Source organism: Delphinus delphis, chromosome 6 (assembly GCF_949987515.2).
Source record: "Delphinus delphis chromosome 6, mDelDel1.2, whole genome shotgun sequence".
Lineage (NCBI taxonomy): Eukaryota > Metazoa > Chordata > Mammalia > Artiodactyla > Delphinidae > Delphinus > Delphinus delphis.
Genome location: NC_082688.1, coordinates 55,570,334 through 55,591,134, shown reverse-complemented (window position 1 = coordinate 55,591,134; position 20,801 = coordinate 55,570,334). Strand labels below are relative to the sequence as shown.

The 20,801-nt window shown below is 39.1% G+C and overlaps 1 protein-coding gene across 5 annotated transcripts in view; it reads left to right on the top strand.

The window, feature by feature from the left end:
• PLGRKT (plasminogen receptor with a C-terminal lysine) overlaps positions 1–20,801 on the top strand; it is a 50,324-nt gene that overhangs the window by 793 nt on the left and 28,730 nt on the right. For 4 of the 5 annotated variants that reach the window (XM_060013447.1, XM_060013448.1, XM_060013449.1 and 1 more), the window contains exons 2-3: positions 396–523; positions 2,385–2,471. In XM_060013447.1, coding sequence (XP_059869430.1) covers positions 2,391–2,471 — 81 coding nt within the window. In that variant the 5' untranslated portion in view covers positions 396–523; positions 2,385–2,390. Of the gene's footprint in view, positions 1–395; positions 524–2,077; positions 2,183–2,384; positions 2,472–20,801 lie in introns of all 5 variants that reach the window. The other variant, XM_069540721.1, reaches the window with a different exon arrangement.

Here is a 20,801-nt window from a genome sequence, read left to right as displayed (position 1 = left end):
TTAAAGAGTCCTTTCTAAGGTCTCAGGAGTAACTGAAGGAAAAACGAAGGCAGAAAGGACCCAAATCAGCATTCTTAGCCCTCTGACACACGCTGGTATCAAAGTTTTAAGTAGCAAGGCGTTTGTCATCAATGACAAAGTGTTAGCATTTTTGAAAGACTCACCTGATACAATTTGGTGAATTCAAAGTTACTCCTATTGCAAGGTCACTTCTGTTTATTTTCTGATATATATTTTGTGAGTGGGAGAGTGAAAGCTGAGAGTATTGTGGATACCCTAAGGAACCTCCCAGACTTTGGAAAATGGCTTTCTTAGGGTGGGAAAAGAAGGAGAAGAAGGTTGAAAATACCGAATTCCAGGGCACAGTTCACAAGGTGTGGTGCACTCACTTTCAGGTGTGATCTCCTTTGGGAACCAAGGGAAAGCTCTTCTTCCTGCTTGGCTTCTACCTTTAACCCGTGGGAGTATCCCCTGATACATCGAAACTACAATCCAGACCCAAGAGAGCAAGGACAAGAAAAAGGTAAGCCTAAGTCCTAACTTTCCACATGGTTTCTCTTCCCTGGATCACTGACACGAGGATTGTCACTCCGCTTCAGGGGAGAGTCCACCCCCTTATAAATAGGAGCACTCTAAGGGACATAACTCTGACATACAGGATGTGTGTGTGTGTGTGTGTGTGTGTGTGTGTCTGTGTGTAAATGGGATTAGAGGACAGCTGTTTTCTTTATAAATGTTTGCTGCATATGTAAAAATTCAATGATCTACTCCTACACGCAAAAGAAAAATAAGGAATGGCAACTGCCTGAGCTACACTTTCTCTGGTGTCACTCATGCTTTCTGCACATTTGTGGGAAAGAGACACCTTGGTGACTGCCAAAATGGATAATATATTGCTTCTGCCTTCAGGCAAGTTCTGCTCTGCTGTTGGAGACAATGGACTTGGGGCTGTCAAATCTGGAGACAGCAGAGAACTTCTGCTAGATCTGCCCACCCTTACTGGGTGACTCTGCCTCTGGTCACTCACAGGATGGAGGAGGGCAGCGGCTGAGGGGTGGGGTGGGTAGGGAAATCTCATGACCTCCCAGGCCTGTTCAGGACTCTGCCTCTCCTCCTCTGGCTCAGCCTCCTGTGCCTAGCATTGAAGCTGACTCTGGCTCAGAGACCCCTATAAATCCAGGGTGCATCTCTGGCCAAAATACAGGGAAGCCAGTGAAGTCTGGCTTGTAGTATACACTCACTTGGAGCCCCATTAGCAGGGATAACCCATTGCGTCTGGCATGAAATATCCTCCCTCTCCCATCATCTTCTCACCAGTTAGCTAGATCCCAAGATTTTCTGCTGAGGCTATGGAAAATAGGAACTCTGTCTGAGCTTCCCACAGAATATTGTGAATTCTGGGCAGAAAGCATTAGGAATGGCCACTCTGACCTGATGTTCACAAAGTGCTCAACAGCCTACCAAAGAGAATCAGCAACATCGCTGAAGCGGGTATAGTAGTCATAACTTCCCTGAGTTCTGCAGTCTTCTGAAGGTAGAATCAACAGCTAACTGAGGTCTTCTGTACCTACCCAATTGACTTAAGAACAAAAATTGGAGTTCTGGACCATCTAGAATTGCCAGCCCACTTAAGAACTTCTTAAGTAAGATAAATAAGATAGATGATAACCATGTATTCATTTAAAATTTGTGTTTCCCAGAACATTTAAGTATCCTTAGGTTTTCCCCCTTTTGAGAACTTCAGTAGTAGCTTAAGAAGAAAAAAGTGAGGCTAGAGGAGGATGGCCAAGGGATGTTAGCAGTGGGTGGATGGAAAGAGCAAGTGGGTAGGAGAGGGGTAGGGATTATAGGAAGAGTATTGATATAGTAACCTTGAGATACCTAAAACGTCCTAAAATACAAATGCAAGGAGCACAGAGAAATCGGTGTTCAAGTTGTACAGTGCATCTTCTGAATCACTCCTCCTCAAAAGCAAAGGTTCTGTCATCCAGCTGTACAGAAGGTAAGAGGGTGGATGGTATTCACCCTGCCCCTCCTAAAAATGAGAGCGTTTTTTTTTTGTTTGTTTGTTTTTAAGTGCTCAGTTCTTCAAGATATACAGTGGGAAGAAAAATCAGGAAACATGAAGCTATAGAGCAGGAAAAGATTTTGGAAATCATCCAGTTCAATCAGCTGTTCTTATGTAAGTAAATGATGGCCAGACTGGTTAAGTTTGTCCAAGATCAGACAGCTAGTTAGGAGCAAAGACTAGTGTCCATACTGTGTTCCCAGGTCAGAAAATTTTCTTTTTTTACTTTGTCTTAAGCTCATGGTAGCCTGAAAACAGAGCATATGAGGATGCATGTAGAATATATTGTTTTAAACTTTGCTTTTTTACATTTTAGGTCAAGATGGGGTTTATATTTTCAAAATCTATGAATGAGAACATGAAAAGCCAGCAGGAGTTCATGCTTATGAATGCCCGACTTCAGGTACATTTTTATTTTTTTAATTTAAAAAAAAAATTTTATTTATTTTTGGCAGCATTGGGCCTTCGTTGCTGCACGTGGGCTTTCTCTAGTTGCAGAGAGCGGAGGCTAGTCTTCACTGCAGAGCATGGGCTCTAGGAACATGGGCTTCAGTAGCTGTGGCATGTGGGCTCAGTAGTTGTGGTTCACAGGCTCTAGAGTGCAGGCTCAGTAGCTGTGGCACGTGGGTGTAGTTGCTCCGTGGCATGTGGGATATTCCCAGACCAGGGCTTGTACCTGAGTTCCCTGCATTGGCAGGGGGTTTCTTAACCACTGAGGGAAGTCCTTCAGATACATTTTTAGATAATTAAGCTTTTATGTTGTTACGGTGGTTAAAGTTTCTGTCACATGTGCTCCAGCACTATGTTCTCCTTAACCTCCCAAAAGGTAAAATGCCCTCGGTGCTCTACCCTCAAAGCCAAGATGAAGTAGACTACTAATTATCTGGTGAATGGGCTTGTTTAAATCTCTAATCTAGATATCTAATGTAAAAATTTCCATACTGCAGGAAGAGATAACTGCTTAGAGTGTATGGTAGAATAATGCCCCTCCCTACCCTGCCAAAAAGACATCTGCATCCTAATCCCTGTGAATATGTTACCTTACATGGCAAAAGGGATTTTACAATGTGATTAAGCTGAGGAGTTTGAATTGGGGGAGACCCTGGATTATCCTGGTTTATCTGGATGGGCCCAGTGTAATCATAAGGGTCCTTATAAGGGAAAGAGGGAGGCAAGAGGGTCAGAGTCAGAGAGAGAGAGAGATTTGAAGATGCTATGCTGATTGATGACTTTGAAGATGGAATAAAAGGGCCATGAGCCAAAAGATTCAGGCAACCTCTAGAAACTGGAAAAGGGAAGGATACAGATTCTCCCCTAGAGCCTCCAGAGGGAATGCAGTCCCTCCAGTCCATTCTGGACTTCTGTCCTTCAGAACTGTAAGGTAATCAATTTGTGTTGTTTTAAGCCACTAAGTTTGATAACTTGCTATAGCAGCAATAGGAAATTTTAATACAGTGTGAACATTCGACATTGGATTTATACAATGGCTGGATAAAAAGATCAAAGCAAAGTAGAAGATTGTCTAAATGCCTAATATAGGTTATCAAAAGGTATTTTAAAATGTTGTACATCAATCAAGTATTAAAAGTTTGACTGAAATTATTTTCCTAAGACGTCTAACGAAGATCTCTAGGCCTCTGTGGTTCATTATGGCCCTGGGAATAGACGGTCCTATTGTGAGACATATAGTGAGTGGTTAAAAGTGAGGACAGGCAGCCTGGGTTTGAATCCTAGTTCCACCTCCTGACTAACTGTGTGGCTTCTGCTTCAGTCTCCTAAACTATAAACTGGAGGTTATAGTATCCCCCTCAGAGGGTTGCTATGAGGAGTAAAGATGACGGTATATAGAGAATGTGTAGAACAACGCGTCAGGTCTTTCGAACAATGTCTCTCACTCTATAAGCATTAGTTGTTGCTGTTATTATTGCTTCTAAAGAGTGATAAGACTGTCTTGTGCAGGATAAAGATCTCTTTGGGGGGAATGGAACTGTTGAAAGAATAGGCAATTGAATTGTTTAACAGAAGAAAGTGACCTAGAGGAGACCAAACATTAGGTTTATGAACCAGCAAAGTATGTCACATACTCAGAGAGTCCTTGTCCAAGACCCCTGGAAACTACAGGGCTTTTACTTTTATGTCAGAAGTCAGGGTCTGTGAAGGGTTTGGAATTTTACCCTACTTGCAAGCTAAGAGATTAGCTTATTACTATCCCATGGATGCTGGCAGAACACAGGAGACACCTACAGCAGACGGAGGAGTTTATTACTCACAGCACAGCAAGAGCATAAGCATGAGGTTCGTGTCAATTCCCCATGCCTCTCAAGTCTCACAGAGGTGACAAAGATGGGTTCACATGGGTGCTGTACACTCAGTGGGTTGTGGCACCCTTGAACTTTGGGAATCTGCTGCTTTTCTAGTTAATGAGGAGCTGGTGGAGTTGAGGTGGGGAGAACTTTAACCCCTTCCTGAAGGTTGTTCCCTGCAAACATAACCTCAAGAAATGGCCTGAATAAGCAGCAGTGTGGGCCTTGCATTCTTGGCTTACCCAGAATGTGGGGGTACCTTCAGGGACCGTGGCAGACTGCCCCCTCAGTGCAGTTGACCAGAGCTTTGAGAACAGCCTTGACTTCTGCCCACTGATCCAAGCGACCATTATAGCTGGTGCTGAGGGTCAAACTGGCCGGAACACTATCAGCACCATTAGTTTTCAGCTTAGCTGAACCAAAGGTGAACCAGGCCCAGGCATTTAGGACAGTCTCTGTGAACCCAAGGGCCTTTTGAGCCAGTAGCTTTGCTTCAGGTGGCAGAGTCAGGGATAAAGTTTTCACCAAAGGGTAGCTACTACTCCTTTATGCAAAACTGAGATGACATCAGGGCCAGGCTAGGCACATCCTCAAATACATTATTTTCATTTGACCAGCAAATGGGTGCTTTCCTTGTAGTTGTCATCTCCTAGTTGACCCACCCTTCAAAAATGGGGATGTCAGGCCTGAGTCATAAATTCTCCAGGGGTAAGGTGTTCATTTTTAACAGGAGCTCAGTAATAGGCCAATAACTGCCTCCCCATTTTGAAAGGGGTCTGTTATGGGTTTGTGTCCCATCCCCCCGCTCCAAATTCATATTGTTAAAGTCCAAACCCCCACTACCTCAGAATGTGACCTTATTTGGAGATAGAGTCTCTACAGAGGTAATCAAGTTAAAATGAGGTCATTAGGATGGGCTCTAATCCAATACGACTTGTGTCCTTATAAAATTTGGACACAGAGACGTGCATACAGGGAGAAGGCCGTGTGAATATGAAGACACCATCTACAAACCAGGAAGAGAGTCCTGAAACAGAGCCTTCCTTCACAGCCCTCACAAACAACCAACCCTGCTGACACCCTAACTTCGGACTTCCAGCCTCCAAAACTGAGACAATATATTTCTGTTGCTTAAGCCACCCAGTTTGTGGTACTTTGTTATGGCAGCCCCAGAAAACTAATACAGGATGTATCTGGTGCCTGTGTCCAGCGTGTGGCGCTGCTGTACTGGGCAATGGCCTCTGGAGATGGCTGTGATTTTCTCTTTTTCGCCTGGGATTCTATATTGTTTCTATTGGACCACTTGGAAGGGGTCAGAGAACCCCTGAATGGGAGAATGTCCTCTCATCACTATGAATGTTTACAATAAAAGCAAGCAACACAGAATACATTATATATTTATATTCAGGGGACACAACTGCAGTACGTTGAATCAGCTGAATGTTCTTTAACTTCCCTTTCTCACTGCAAACTGCTCAAACCCTATCAGTTGAATTTTGCTCTGTGGGAACACAGATCAAAGATATTAACATAGGTACTTCAGGGGTTATCATGATAGTTTCAGGAGATTAGGCTGTTTCCCAGCTGGGGGAGATAGAGAATACAAATGTGTGTTTGCCCTTTGGTTTCTCATCCCAGAATTGGTATTACTTCCTCCACTGGGCTCCCCTGGCTTCTGGAGAGCACTGGGGCTCAGGGGCATCATTGTTTTAGCCAACACTGGTGCCACTGCTCTGCCCTGTATCCTCAGCACTTTGGGCCACCCTGGCACTTAGCACATCCTCCCTGCACTGGACCAAGTAGACATGGGTGCCCACATCCAACAAAGCTATAAACATTGAGTTCCTCCTCTCCCCTCCCTGAAATTCCCTGGCACACTCAGCCTTCTTCCCTAAAGCAGCTCAAGTTGGAGGAATGGAGGAGGGAAAGAGCAGCTCGGTGCCAGTCAGCAAGGGTTTGAATTTACTCTGTTTCAAAGGGCCTCCCGTCGCTGGACCCAACAAACAAATTTCTAACGTATTTAGCCTATGCAAAGTTCTATATCTTCATTGCTAACACCATTATTTCAGCTTTGGGTAACCCTTGACCCATCAGCCATAGCCACATTGCATGACTTTTGGCTGGGGTGTGGGGCTTGCTGTCCCATTGATGTCATGAAAACATCCTTTCCTTCTCCCACTCCAGAGGAGAATGTGCCACAACCAAAGCACCATCTGGGAGTCTTGTTTGGACCCTATTGTTTCTCAGCCTCATTTAACACATAAGATAGTGAGAGATCTTCACTCTACCCTCTTACTTTCACCACCACCTATACAAGAGCATTTACTTCCAGATCTCAGGGAGCCTTCTGATATCCTCTAACCTGACCAACAAGGGCCCTCTTCCAGAACGCCATCTCTATCAGCATCTTATCCTTGTCACCCAAACTGGCAGGCCGCATGAAGGGTCTGGGATTTTACCCTACTTGCAAATTAACAAGTTAGCCTGTTACTGTTTCACAGATGCTGGCAGAAGATTTTGTTACTCACAGCACAACAGGGAGCATAAGCATGGTGTTGCTGCCAGTTTTCTATGCACTCCAAGTCCTGTGGAGGTGATGGAGGTGGGCCTAGTTGTATGCTTAGGTGGATGCCTGGGTTTGTGACATGGGTGAGGAACAGTGAGCTTATAGAATCTATCACCTTTGTCATGAATGGTGAGCAAGGCTGCTCTTTGACTGGGAAGAGATGTTACTTCATCCCTCAAAGTTGCTTACTGCAAACACAACCCTGACAAATGGCCTGGGCAAAGAGTAGTCAGGGCCTGCATCCTTGGCCTACTCAGCAAGAATGCTTAGGCCCCATGGCAGATTGATTCTTCCAACACATGTGTTGGTTAAGATGATTAGTTTTTCCTTGTTGAGCAGGATATATTTTATTAATTATCTTTTAATTTCAAGGAAGGATGACAAAAAGAATATAGATCAATACAGTTGAAGCAGCCTTCCAACCCTAAAGCTGCTTGAGTTCTCATCCTAACTGGGGCAGCCAAGGGAGAAACATACTCATCTGTAGCAGTTTTGGAAGATTGGGTTGGTCCTTGAATGTTCCTCATTTAAAGAAACTAAACATCTAGCATCATTTTAAGGCTTAGGGCTATTCTCCTTTATATATATAAGAAATATCATGAAATATCTTATATATACAAGAGAATATATTTATAAATTATGAAGCATAATAAAATGAACACCAATGAACCCATCACTAAATTGAAGAATTATATTATCACAATACCCCTGAAGCTACATATGGGTTCCTCCCTATCTGCTGAATGAACCCAAACAGCTAAAGTTGGGCTGGAATGTCCCAGAGTTCCTAGAACTAAGCAGGACTCTGAAAATGGAAGGAATGGGCCACTGGGGTGGGAGATGGCATGTCAGTTCTTCAAAGGGGAGGTTTAAAAAAACCCCGTTGAAACACCAGGCCTACTAATATCTCTAGCCTGTGATGTCTTTTGGCTTTTTTCCTATTTGATGGCACTTCAATTAAAAAGGATAAATAGAAGAAATAAAGCAAAACATTTATTAAAAAGAAGCCTAATAACTATAATCCTTTTCCCAGTGTTTTTTTTTAAGCTCTACTTCTTTTTTTTGGTAAAAAAAGATAAATCATAACTTGATAATTCCATATTATTGGTGCTTATCTTGCAGAATAAAGGACCAGAATTAGAGATTCAGCTACATCTTATACCAGGTTCCCGCCTCTGGCTGTATATTCGATTCAGAGGGGCTTTTGAATGTACAGGTCCCACCCCAGACCAATCAGATCTCTTCATGGCCAGACACGTAGTTGCTTTAAGCTCTCCAGGGGACTATAATGCACAGCCTGGGTTGAGAACCTTTGCCCTTTCCTTTTGCTACATAATTGTAATTGGTGATTGGCAGTGATTTAATATAGCACACATTGGAGATAAACCCAAATAAGTTTTCAATTTAGGTAAGTTAATCATGAAATTAAATCAATCACTGGAGTCTGGTTAATAAAAATTTATAAAAGGCTTCAAATCAAAATGGTTTCTTTTTTATTAAAAAGTTGGTTCCAGATGAGCTAGAGGGGATTCATACTACTCAGTATAATAATGTTTTCAGATCATCAGCAAAAGTCAGTTTCTCACTGCTCTGTCTAGCCTCTGTTACTGAGGATGGTGGATGGATGGCTGTATTCATTAAGCCAAGTATCAATCAGGTAAAAATGAATACTTCCTTAAAAATGCCACTAGATGGCACACCTAAACCAATTTTATATGACCTAAGTGGCCAGAAAAGCATTTTGATGTTATAAAATAGGATAGAAACTGGAAGTATAAAGCAGAAAAAATGAGGGAAGATTCCATGGGTTTTTGCTGTGCTGTAGTGCTTTGTAGGAAAAGCAGTCATGGTCCATGTATAAGATTAGTAGGGCAGTTTATTCATTGTTCACTATGAGCAGGCAACAAACTAAAGACTTAAAAAAATACATGAGGGACTTCCCTAGTGGTGCAGTGGTTGAGAATCAGCCTGTCAATGCAGGGGACACGGGTTCAAGCCCTGGTCTGGGAAGATCCCACATGCCACGGAGCAACTAAGCCCGTGCGCCACAACTACTGAGCCTGTGTTCTGGAGCCCACAAGCCACAACTACTGAGCCTACATGCCACAACTGCTGAAGCCCGCACGCCTGGAGCCGGTGCTGTGCAACAAGAGAAGCCACCACAATGAGAGGCCCACACACCACAACGAAGAGCGCCCCCCGCTCGCCGCAATTAGAGAAACAGCGAGCCTTTGACCTGTAAGTCTATGTAGTGTTTGGTGTTAAGAAAATAGGGTATAGTTATAAACCAAAAATACAGTTATTTAATATATATGAAATAATGTGCTACATGCTAAGCAGGATTCAGACGTGTATAAGGTGCGGGCTCTATATTCAAGGAACTTCTCATCTTATTTGGTGGGAAGAAGGTGAGGTATGCTGCAAATAACCAGATGTTTGTGGTATGAATGTGACAGGTAGAATAATGACCCCCTAAAGATGTCCACACCCTAATCCCTGAAACCTGTGAATATATTACCTTATATGGCAAACAGACTTTGCAGATGTGACTGAGGGAACAGGCCTTGAGATGAGAAAATTATCCTTGATTATCAATGTGGACCCAATCTAAACGCACGAATTCTTAAAGTAGAGAGTTAAAGACAAAAGAGTCAGAGAGATGTGATGTTGCTGGCTTTGAAGATGGAGGAAGGCACCCCCAACCAAGGAATGCAGGTGGCCTCTAGAAGCTGGAAAATGCTAGGAAACAGATTTTCCCCTAGACTCTCCAGAAAGGAACACAGCCCTGCAGACATCTTGATTTTAGCCCATTCAGACCTATGTTGGACATCCAATGTCCAGAAGTACAAGATAATAATCTGTGTTGTTTTAAGCCACTAAGATGGTAGTAATTTTTCTGTACAGCTATATATGTTAGGGTTATTTTTACAACATAAAATATAGTGTAGACTCAATAAATGCTTTTTCAAATATTTAAAAAGTAAAACAGCAAATAATAGCAAATAACTTATGAGAACTTGAAATTGCTTAAACCCCTATAACTCCCAACATCTATAATTCTTGTGCCCTCCCATCTGTTTTTTTGAGGTGAAAGCTGTACCAACATCTTAGAATAAAAAGGGCTTGATGTTCTGAGGAAAGCAAGAAAGTACAGTGTTTGCTTTGTATAGAGTCTTGTGGCGACAAGGAACCCAAAATGTAGAGTAGGTAGTGAAGAGGAGAGGAAAGCAGCCAACTCCATCTATAGCAAAAAGATGACCAAGTGGGAGTTGGCTCAAGAACTAGAAGTGTCAGCAGACTTAACTAGGAAGTGCCCTGGAAAAAAAGGCAGCATGATCAACACAAGTTCACCTACAGTGGGAGCTACAAGGAAGGCTACAACAGCTTAATTCTTGTGCCTGGATTCATAACTGTCTTCAACTTACCCCTCTGAAACTCATTTCTGCCCATGTCCCCATCCTGGTTACCTGCTCTTAGCCTCCCTCTTCTGAGATTCTTTTTTTTTTAATTGTGGTAAAATACACATAATATAAAATTCACGTTTTTAAAGTGTGCAATTCAGTGATATTTGGTACATTTACAGTGTTGTGCAACCATCACCACTATTTAATTCCATAGCACTTCCGTCACCCCAAAAGGAAACCCCATACCCATACCCATTAAGCAATCACTCCTCATCCCCCCTCCTCTCAGACCCTGGCAACCACTAATCTGCTTTCTGTCTGTATGGATTTGCCTGTTCTGGACATTTCATACAAATGGAATTATACAATATGTGGTCTTCTGTGTCTGGCTTATTTCAATTAGCATAATCTTTCCAAAGTCCATCTGTGTTGTAGAATGAATCAGTATTTCATTCCCATTCATAGGTAAATAACATTCCATTGTATTAATATACAACATTTTCTTTATCCATTCATCGGTTTAAGGACATTAAGATTGTTTCCACTTTGGGCTATTTCCCACTTTGGGAATAGTGCTGCTATGGGAATTCTTGTACAGGTTTTTGTTTGAACTCTTGCTTTTCAATTCTTTTTGAGTATATATACCTAGGAGTAGAATTGCTGGATCATATGATAATTTTATGTTTAATCTATTCAGGAACCACTAAATGTTTCCCACAGTGGCTTTACCATTTTACATTCCTACAACAATGTATGAGGGTTACCATTTCTCCAACATTCTCACCAATACATGTTATTTTCAGTTTTTGTTTGTTTGTTTTTAAATTCTAGCCATTCTAAGTGGGTTTACAGTGGTATCTTATTGTAGTTTTGATTTGAATTTCCATAATGACTAATAGTAACATTAAACATTTTTCATGTGCTTTTTGGCCATTTGCATATCTTCTTTGGAGAAACATCTCTTCTAGTCCTTTGCTCATTTATAAATTGGGTTGTTTGTCTTTTCCTTGTTGAGTTGTAAGAGTTCCTTATATATTTTGGATACTAGATCCTTATCAGATATAAGATTTGCAAATATTTTCTCCCATTCTGTGAGCTGTCTTTTTACTCTCTTGACAGTGTCCTTTGATGCATGCGACTTTTTAATTTCTATGAAGTCAAATTTATTTTTTCTTTTGTTGCTTGTACTTTTGGTATCATATCTGAGAAGGTGTTGCCAAATCCAAGATCATTAAGATTGTACCTACGTTTTATTCTAAGAGTTTTATGGTTTCAGCTTTTATATTTAAGTTTTTGATCCACTTTGAGTTCATTTTTGTATATGAAGTGAAGTAAGGGTCCATTTTCATTTTTTTGAATGTGAATACCCAGTTATCTCAGTACGATGTTCATTCTTTATGAACATGAAGTTAGACATTGCACAGTAAAGATTAGGAATCACATAGTAAGTCTGTTACTGACGCAGATGAAGAAGCTGTTCACCTGGGTCCAGGCCCTCTGAAATGAGCATCTTGACTTGTTAGTGGCCTTCAAGTGCCTGAACTTCAAGATGGTAGTAACCTGCTAGTGTCTTTCTTTACCAAAGTTGGAACGAATGGAAATAAGTTAATTTAACGATATTATGAAGGATTGGGTCTAAATGCAAAGAATATACTTAATGAATTTCCTGACTTTTAAAGAGACTTCTAAAAATGTTAAGTCTGTTTAAGTGTGGGACAAGATATTAATATGTCTGGAATCACTTAGAAGAGTTAATAAAAACACTAAGATTTCCTGTATATTGTCTATGTTGAGAAATGGTAGGAAATGAAAGTAAAATAATTAATAAAAGTCATTGGTAATAGGTCAAACCCCCAAGTTGATCCTTTGCTGCCTAGTCCTTCCATGCTGACAAGTTGGTCCAGGACCCTTCCCACACTTAATTCTCCAAGGGGGACATTGGTTTTAAGTTTGTTCACAAACTTAAATGAGATCAATAAATCCAGTTATAGATGATCAGAAAGCTTTTCCTTTTAGTTTCCTCCCTCAGCTACAATTCTATTTTCATAAATATAATCAGAGTCAATTTTAATTTATTTCTAGTTCTTCATTGCTTGAGCAAGCAGGGGATGGAGGGTTACTTTACTTATTCATTAACTTGAGCGTTTACTGAATGCCTAGTATATAAGATTTGGGGCCCAAAACTATTAATTAAAAAATGATCCTATGGTTTTAATAATTATCTTCACTTTCCTCTATAAATCTTCATAATATGTACATAATGTGTACACATATACACACTCACTTCATCTTATTTTGAAAAGAATGTAAAGTAGGCTTGCTGTTAAAATCTTTAGACTTCTCATATGTGTCTTGTTTCTACTTCATTTTCTTCCTTAAGATAACTGACGATATAGGGCAGCAGGGGGAAAAGGATTTTAGAGAGAAAAAGAGCCCCATAAACATCCTTAATATACAATTAATAAAAGGGAACAAGCTTAAGTGTCATTATTCTTGAATAAATTTACTAAAATGCAGAATAATAGTGAATCCAGATTTTAAGAAATGTTTTAGTTTGAAATAATTTTATATTTGCAGAAAAGTTGCTAAACTAGTAGAGAGTTCACATATACCCTTTGTTTAGCTCTCTTTAATATTAACAATTTACAAAATTATAGTAATGATCAAAACCAGGAAATTAACATCAGTACAATACTGTTAACTAAATTACTGATCTTTCTGAAGTTTCACCAGTTTTTCTCCTAATATTCCTTTTTTGTTCCAGGGATCCAAGATCTCACATTGCATTAAACTGTTGTTTCTTCTTAGTCTCCTTTGGTCTGTGACAGTTCCTCATTCTTTCCTTGGCTTTCATAAGTACTTTTAATAAGTACTGGTTATTTAGTATAATTTCTCTCACTTTGGGTTTTTCCAGTATTTTCTCATGACTAGATTGAGGTTGTGCATTTTTTACATATTATTCTTAAACCACAGGATGCTGTTATGTCTCTCTCATTACATCATACCAGAGGATACTGTTGGTATAACTTATTACTAGTGATGTTAACCTTGGTCACTTGGTTAAGGTGGTGTACACCAGGTTTCCCTACTGTAAAGTTACTATTTCTTATTGATAAATATCTTTGAGGAGTTACATTGAGACTCTGTTAATATCTTGCTTCTCGTTAAACTTTTAACCACTGATTTTAGCATCCATTGGTGGGATCTTATATGGAACAATTATTACTGTGGTAATTTTTGCCTAATGGTAATTTTTGTATTTCCTTCATTCCATTTATATTTGTCCATTGGAATAGCTGTCCCTTCTCCATGTATTTATTTATTCATTTATTTATATCAATATGGACACATGGACCTACTATTCTGTGGGTTATAATTTAGTACCATCATTATTTATTTTATGGCCTAAGTTGTTTTGGCTATTGGGAATTCCTTCCAGTTGGTTCCCTATGTCCCTTTGACGTATCCCATCCTTTTTTGCTCATTTTCTGTATCATAAGTTAGTTCATATATATTGCCCAGGCCTGGAATTAATCACTCATTCAAGGAGTCCTAGTTTTTTAATTAGAGAATGATATTTAGAAATCAAGATCTGGGCTCTAAGGGTGCTTATTGCTGTGGCCACTGTTCCTAGATCCTTTCAGCAAAGACATGTACTTATATACTAACCCATGTATATACACAGACTTATACATAGAAGTATTTCATACTATAAACCATGAGTTCATACTGATACCTCTAATTCCAATGCATTATAATGTTTCATTCTGGCCTTTCCTTTTTCTTTATTTTTAAGTTCTTTCTCAGACAATGAAAAGCCTGGCTCTCATTTTCTACAATATATTCACTTCAATCCTAGTAGAAACAAGAAACAGTTACAGGATTGCCAATATATACTAACCAGCATACATTATTTGTATGTTCTTTTCCCTTTTACACTATCAATTCAAAATACTGTTTTCCTATAAATTAGGGTAGTTCTTCCTGGGCTACTTCAGGGTGGTAATTTCATTTAAAATACAGTTATACTTTGTATTCTCTCCACATCCTGTTTGAGTTTAGTTACAGGGTAGGGGAGTATATGAAACAAAACTATGTTCTAATCATTAAAGCTATACAAAAAGATACACTCCAAGAAGCATCCCTCCCTCCTCATCCTTGCTAACCTATTCCTATTCTTCTCTTTATATACCCTTTCCCATGCTGTCTCTGTGTCTGATCTCTCTAGTCTTCGGTTTATCATTCCTGCATATCTTTTGTACCATAAACAGATACACGTTTATTTTCTTATGTCCCCTTCTTTCTTACATGAAGGGTAGTGTACCATTGTACCCTTTTGTACCTTGCTTTTTTCATTTAACTCTATATCTTGGAAATCATTCCAATCAGTTCATAGAGCTCTTCCTCATTTTTTAACAGTTACATAATGCTCCATTGTGTGAATATATCATTTATTCAAATGGTGTATGGGCACTGTATTAGTTTCCTATTGTTATGACAAATTATCACAACACAAAATAATTATCTTACAGTTCTGGAAGCCAGAAGTTTGAAATGGGTCTCACTGGAAGAAAGTCAAGCTGTCAGCAGGGCTGCATTCCTTCTGGAGGATCTAGGGGAGAATCCCTCTCCTTGCCTTTTCCAGTTACTCGAGGCTGTCTGAATTTCTTGGCTCATGTCTCCTTCCTCACTCTTTAAGCCAGAAGTGTAGCATCTTCATCTCTCTCTGACTCTCTTGCCTCTATCTTTCACGTATGAGGACCCTTGCGATTACATTGGGCCCACCTGGATAATCCAGGCTAATCTCTGCATCTCAAATTCCTGAACTAATCATATCTGCATAGTCCCTTTTGCCATGTAATGTAATATATTCATGGGTTCTGGGGATTAGGACATGGACTTCTCTTGGGGGGAGGCATTATTCTGCCTACCACAGGAACTTAGGTTATTTCCAATATTTTGCTGTTACAAATAGTCCTTCAGTGAATAACCTTGTGCTTTTACATTTTTGTGCTGTTTGAGGTATACCTTCAGGGTAGAATTCTAGAAGTGGGATTGTTAGGTCAACGGCACGTGCCTTGTAGTTTTGTTAGGTATTGCCACATTTCCCTTCAGAAAGGTTGTACCAATTTGAGAGTGCCTGTTTTCCCAAAGTCTCCCCAGCAGAATATGTACTTGCTTTTTAATTTTTGCCAATCTGATAGGCAAGAAATGGAATCTCAGTCTTGCTTTAATTTGCATTTCTTTAATTATGAGTAAACTTGAACATTTTCTCACATGTTTGAGGGCCATTTATATACCTTGTTTTTGTGAATTGTCTGTTTATTGGGTTTTTGTCCCTTGTCTCAACTTTTAAGAGTTCTTTATACATTGGAGGTATTGATCTCTTGCCTGTGGAATATATTGCAAATATTTTCTTGCAGGTTATCATTTGTCTTTGACTTCGTTTATGATGGTTTTCTTTTTTTGCCATGAAAAAATTTAAAAATTTTTATGTATTCAAATGAACAATCCTTTATTGCCTCTGCATTTTAAGTCTTTATTTTGAAAGCCTTTTCCTGTACTAAAGTTAAAGAGGCAGTCACCCATGTTTCCCTACAGTACTTGTATAGCTTCATTCTTTTTCCTTTGCATTTAGATCCCTCATCCATGTGGAGTTTGTTCCATACATGGTGGGAGATACGATTTTAATTTCATCTTTTCCCAAATGGCTACCTAGTGGTACCTGAGACATTTATTAAAATCTCCATCTTTACTCTCAGTGATTTGAGATGTCACCTTTAATAACCTTCTATATGTACTTAGATCTGTCTCTGGACATGCTGTTCCACTGGCCTACTTGTCTATTCGTGTACCAGTACCACAGTATTGTAATTAAAGGTGCTTTATAATATGTTTTGATGCCTGGTTAAGCTAGTATGCCCTTGTAGTTTATCTTTTCAATGTTATTACATGCTTGCTTTTTCATAGAAACTTTAGTGTCAACTTGTCCAACTCTTTAAAACAGTTTGTCAATGTTTAAAATTGGGATTGCATGCTTTTATAAATTTATTTAGGAAGAACTGTTAAGTAATCCTATCCAAGAACAAGGAATGTTTTTCCATTTGTTTGAGTCTATTTTTATGTCTTCCAGGAGTTTATAAATGAATTACAGACTAAACAAAGTGTTTTTGGTTAAAAAAGGAAAAAATTTAAGTTAAAATTTCCTGTAAATGATCATACAGATATTCTTACAGTTGGATTCCTTACCTGTTTGGTAAGGGACTATGTTACCAGTGCACGTGAGGGAGGGACATTCTTATTCTGAAATGTGTGAGACTGAAGACTAGAAAGAGAGAGAATGGCAGAACCTCCAGGCAGGTTGGGATGGCACAATGGGAAATCTAGAAAGAAAAACTGGGCCCCGGACTGTTGCCTGCTGGATGTAAGGCCAGGCTATGGCTGCTAAGGACTGTGGAATTAATCTTCTTGCAATGAGATGTTCACAGGCATTGGAGACAGAAATATCTAGGGCCAACCCTGGCTCCATCACTTACTAGTTGTCTAACCTTGGATAAATGACATAGGCTCTCTGAGCCTCAGCTTCATCACTAAAATGGGGAGAAGGATACCCAAGTACTACTAACTTGTATGTCAAAGGAGATGCTCAATAAATGTTCCCATATGTCCAATTTTTCTACTTTCCTTTCTCTTATTTACTCAGTCTCTACTTCATTCTTTCTGGCATCTCTAATTTCATTCTCCATTTTTCATTCTTTATCATTTTTTAATCTTTCCCCATCTCTTCAATTCTGTGGTCAGGCATATGCTTTTCTAGTTCTCTTTCTCCTCTGTCTTGCAGGATGTTTAGCACTTTAAAAAATCAATTCTGGTAATGAGAAAAGGGAACTAATTAGCCTTTTAGCCCCACATACTCTCATAGGCATTCCTGATCCCACTAAGTATGCTCAGCCTTGAGACACTAAGAGACCTTAGCAAGTGTCCCCTCCAGCGCCATGGCAGAACCTAAGTCATTCCAAAAGATCCCTGTGACCTGGTCCAGAGGACATGGATGTACTCCTGTGTGCCCACCTTGGTACAAAAAGGAATCACTTCTTGTTCATTTCTTTTGCACATATGATATTTCAGGGTTTTTATGCTTTTTTCCCCCAGGAAATTTCTGAACAAAAAAGAATCCCAGTTTAAAGTGAGTTCACTAAATACCAATTTAGTTGTGATGTATGTGAAATATTGCAAAGGAAACAGCACAGATTTAGATAGGTACTGAGTAGACATTGTCCTGAAGAACCAGAGTAATTGGGGAGAAACTAGCTTCTCTCTCTTAAGAGCCATTTATTTAAATTTGACTGACTATAATAGCAATTTAAAGTATAATTGCTTCTATTATAATCATTGAATAAAAGTATTTCTTGGGCTTCCCTGGTGGCGCAGTGGTTGAGAGTCCGCCTGCCGATGCAGGGGACACGGGTTCATGCCCCGGTCTGGGAAGATCCTACATACCGCGGAGCAGCTAGGCCCGTGAGCCATGGCCGCTGAGCCTGCGCATCCGGAGCCTGTGCTTCGCAACGGGAGAGGCCACAACAGTGAGAGGCCCGCGTACCGCAAAAAAAAAAAAAAAAAAAAAGTATTTCTTATATCTAATTTTTCTTGTCAAGAGATCTGATACCTATTCTAATACTTAGCATTTACTTTACAACTAATATTGATTTGTATATGACCATATTATCTATAAAAAAATTAAAAAGTGATTTACAATTTGTTGCCCATCTTTATTAATACTTTCTAAGACTTTTGGATCTGATCTAAACCAGAACTCTGAAAACATTCTTTCACACAGAATCACATCATTATTTCATATAAATCAGGTCACCACTTTGTTGGTTATTCTCTGTTCGACACCCCTTACCCTGCCCCCACCTAGATCCATTCTCTGCCCTTGTCTACCCTGCACTGGGGGTCTGACCCTTGGCCTTGCATCTCCCAGACTCCCTTCCCCTCTGGCTTCTGGTTGGACCATTCATTGGGAGGCACCAGCAGGAGCCTGGAGGGTGGGAAGGCAGTGAGTTCTGGAGGTGGTTCTGAAACAATTTTTACAGCCCTTCCTACACTTAAACTTCTTATTGCATAAGTTATTCTTCATGTCTTTGATGGACATCTGTTAATTTTCATGTTTGAACTTATAGTAATGTCTATTGTACAGACTGGAAAATAGAACACTAAACTTCTGTACTTGAAAATGACAGCCTTTAAAGCTCATATCAATCACACACACACACACACACACACACACACACACACACACACGGAGGTACAGTCAACTCCAGCAGCAGCAAATTTTCCTTCCTTTCGAAAATAAAGTTTTTAAATCAAAACATTACTTTAAAACTCTAATCCAATTTTATGATCTCTCTAACTTGGTTTCTGGGGTTTTTAAAGATAAACTCTCCCAATACCCAACTTCTACATTTGTCCAGAAACTTAGGCATTTGCAAAGCAATGCCTCAGAATGTTTCTAGAAAAATTTGCTAGAATTACATTAACTTTGCTGCCTAGCATTGTAATTGACATGTTGTCATTTCTGTTTGGTTCTCATTAATGTTTATGTAAAGAATAGAACTCCAAAGAGACTATTCTGATACTGCTTTATTAATTCAATGCTTATTGAACACTGACCACATGCCAGGCCGTGTGCTAGTCAATGAGGATATAAAGATGCAAAGACAAAGTTGAGTAATTGTATTATGTTCTGAAATGGTTGATATTATTTCAGAGTGCTTTTCTTGGAAGAAGAAATGGTTGGGTCATTTTCAGGAAAGAAAAATTTTGTGTTCTCTTTGAATCTATTCGGTAAATTAACGATAGTTTTAGGTTTGGGGTTAGGTTCAGCTTGGGTATATTTACTGATGAAAAATTAGAAATGTGTAGGCTATTATATTTTAGATTTATTACATTAATGGTAATATATAATTTAGACTTTGAAATTTTGTTATGTATGAGCACATTCACTTGATTTTTAAACCATTGTACATGGCTCAGACACTGAATTATATAGCATGAAATATTTATTTTCAGTTATGCACCCAAAAAGAAAAATATTATTTTGAAGCCATGTTTGTTTTGAGGAAAAATTGAACATGAAGACTTCAAACCTTAAAAAAAATTATATTAGAATAGGTGATTATCAGTGTTTTTCCTCTCTTGAAAAATCTTTCTGTGATTATATGTATCTTTATAATATACACAAACAAGTAAACAGGGAGAGCTGCAGTTGTTGACCTTGTACCTTAGCATTAGCAACTGGCAGTCTACCCACAAGGCTTCTGGTAAAAGGTTTTTTGCACATATCATAATAAAAATCAATTCCACCATAAAAGCTGATTGGGAATGTATATTTTAATAGAATATTTTGCTCATGTTTTTAGTATTTAAATATTTGCATATTTAAAACCTTTAGGAACTTGAAAGCAAAGGAAACTCAATTAGGTTAGATTTTTTTTTTTAAATGTGTTAAAATTGATATAAGTAACACTCTGTTGGTGTGCCTCTTTAATAAGTATGTCAATTAGAACTTTCATTTGCAATATAACTCATTTTCAAGAACCGGAAACCCAAAATGCACACCTCTGAAAAAAAGGGAAAAAAAAATCTGCCCATGTGACAGATAAAAGGGAAGAGACAGGCTTCCAAATTATAATGCAATCACACAGGAGGACAAAAATTTCTTGAAGTTGTGAATAGAGATTATTATACAAAGGAATGTGCCCTGTTCTAAAGATGTTCTTAAATTTGAACTTTTCTTTTCACCTTCTCTTATGTTATTTTCTGCTGTATGAGTTCATACTTTTTTTTCCCCTAATGATCACTGCCCTTATTTTCTAAAATTGCTCCATGTTTCTGTGAAGTTATCTACAGAGAGATGGTTAGAACCACTTACCAGGCTTTCAGTGACTTCTGGTTTAGGTAATTGACTGGGTAGCTTTCTTGCCAATTATTACAGAAACTAATATCATGCCGCAGAGTAATGATCACACAGTCAGGGAAAATTCTTTTTTCAGTTACATGCTTCTGTAGCTTACATAAGTACGGAAAAAACCTGAAAGAACTTTTTGGCCAACCCACTAATTTAACCTGAATCTTAATACAAGTCTGTCCACTTAATGTGTGTGTGCAGGCACTTAAGTACTGTTATTTCTTGAGTACTTCTCATGCAAATTGATAAGAAAGAAGCCCCCCTCCTAACTTTTGTATACAGCAACTATTTGAAGATAATCTTTCACAAAGTTTTCTTTTAGCAAAATCTTTTCACAGCTAGGAAAATCTAAGTGTGATGTTTTGAGTATAATGTTTTGTTGTAATAATAGTTTGCTAATAAAATAATTAGTGAATTAAAACATGTCTGAATCTGTCATTGCTGCAGCCTTGCAGAATGGGCAGAATGGGAGGGCCTCTGCCCCGATCTC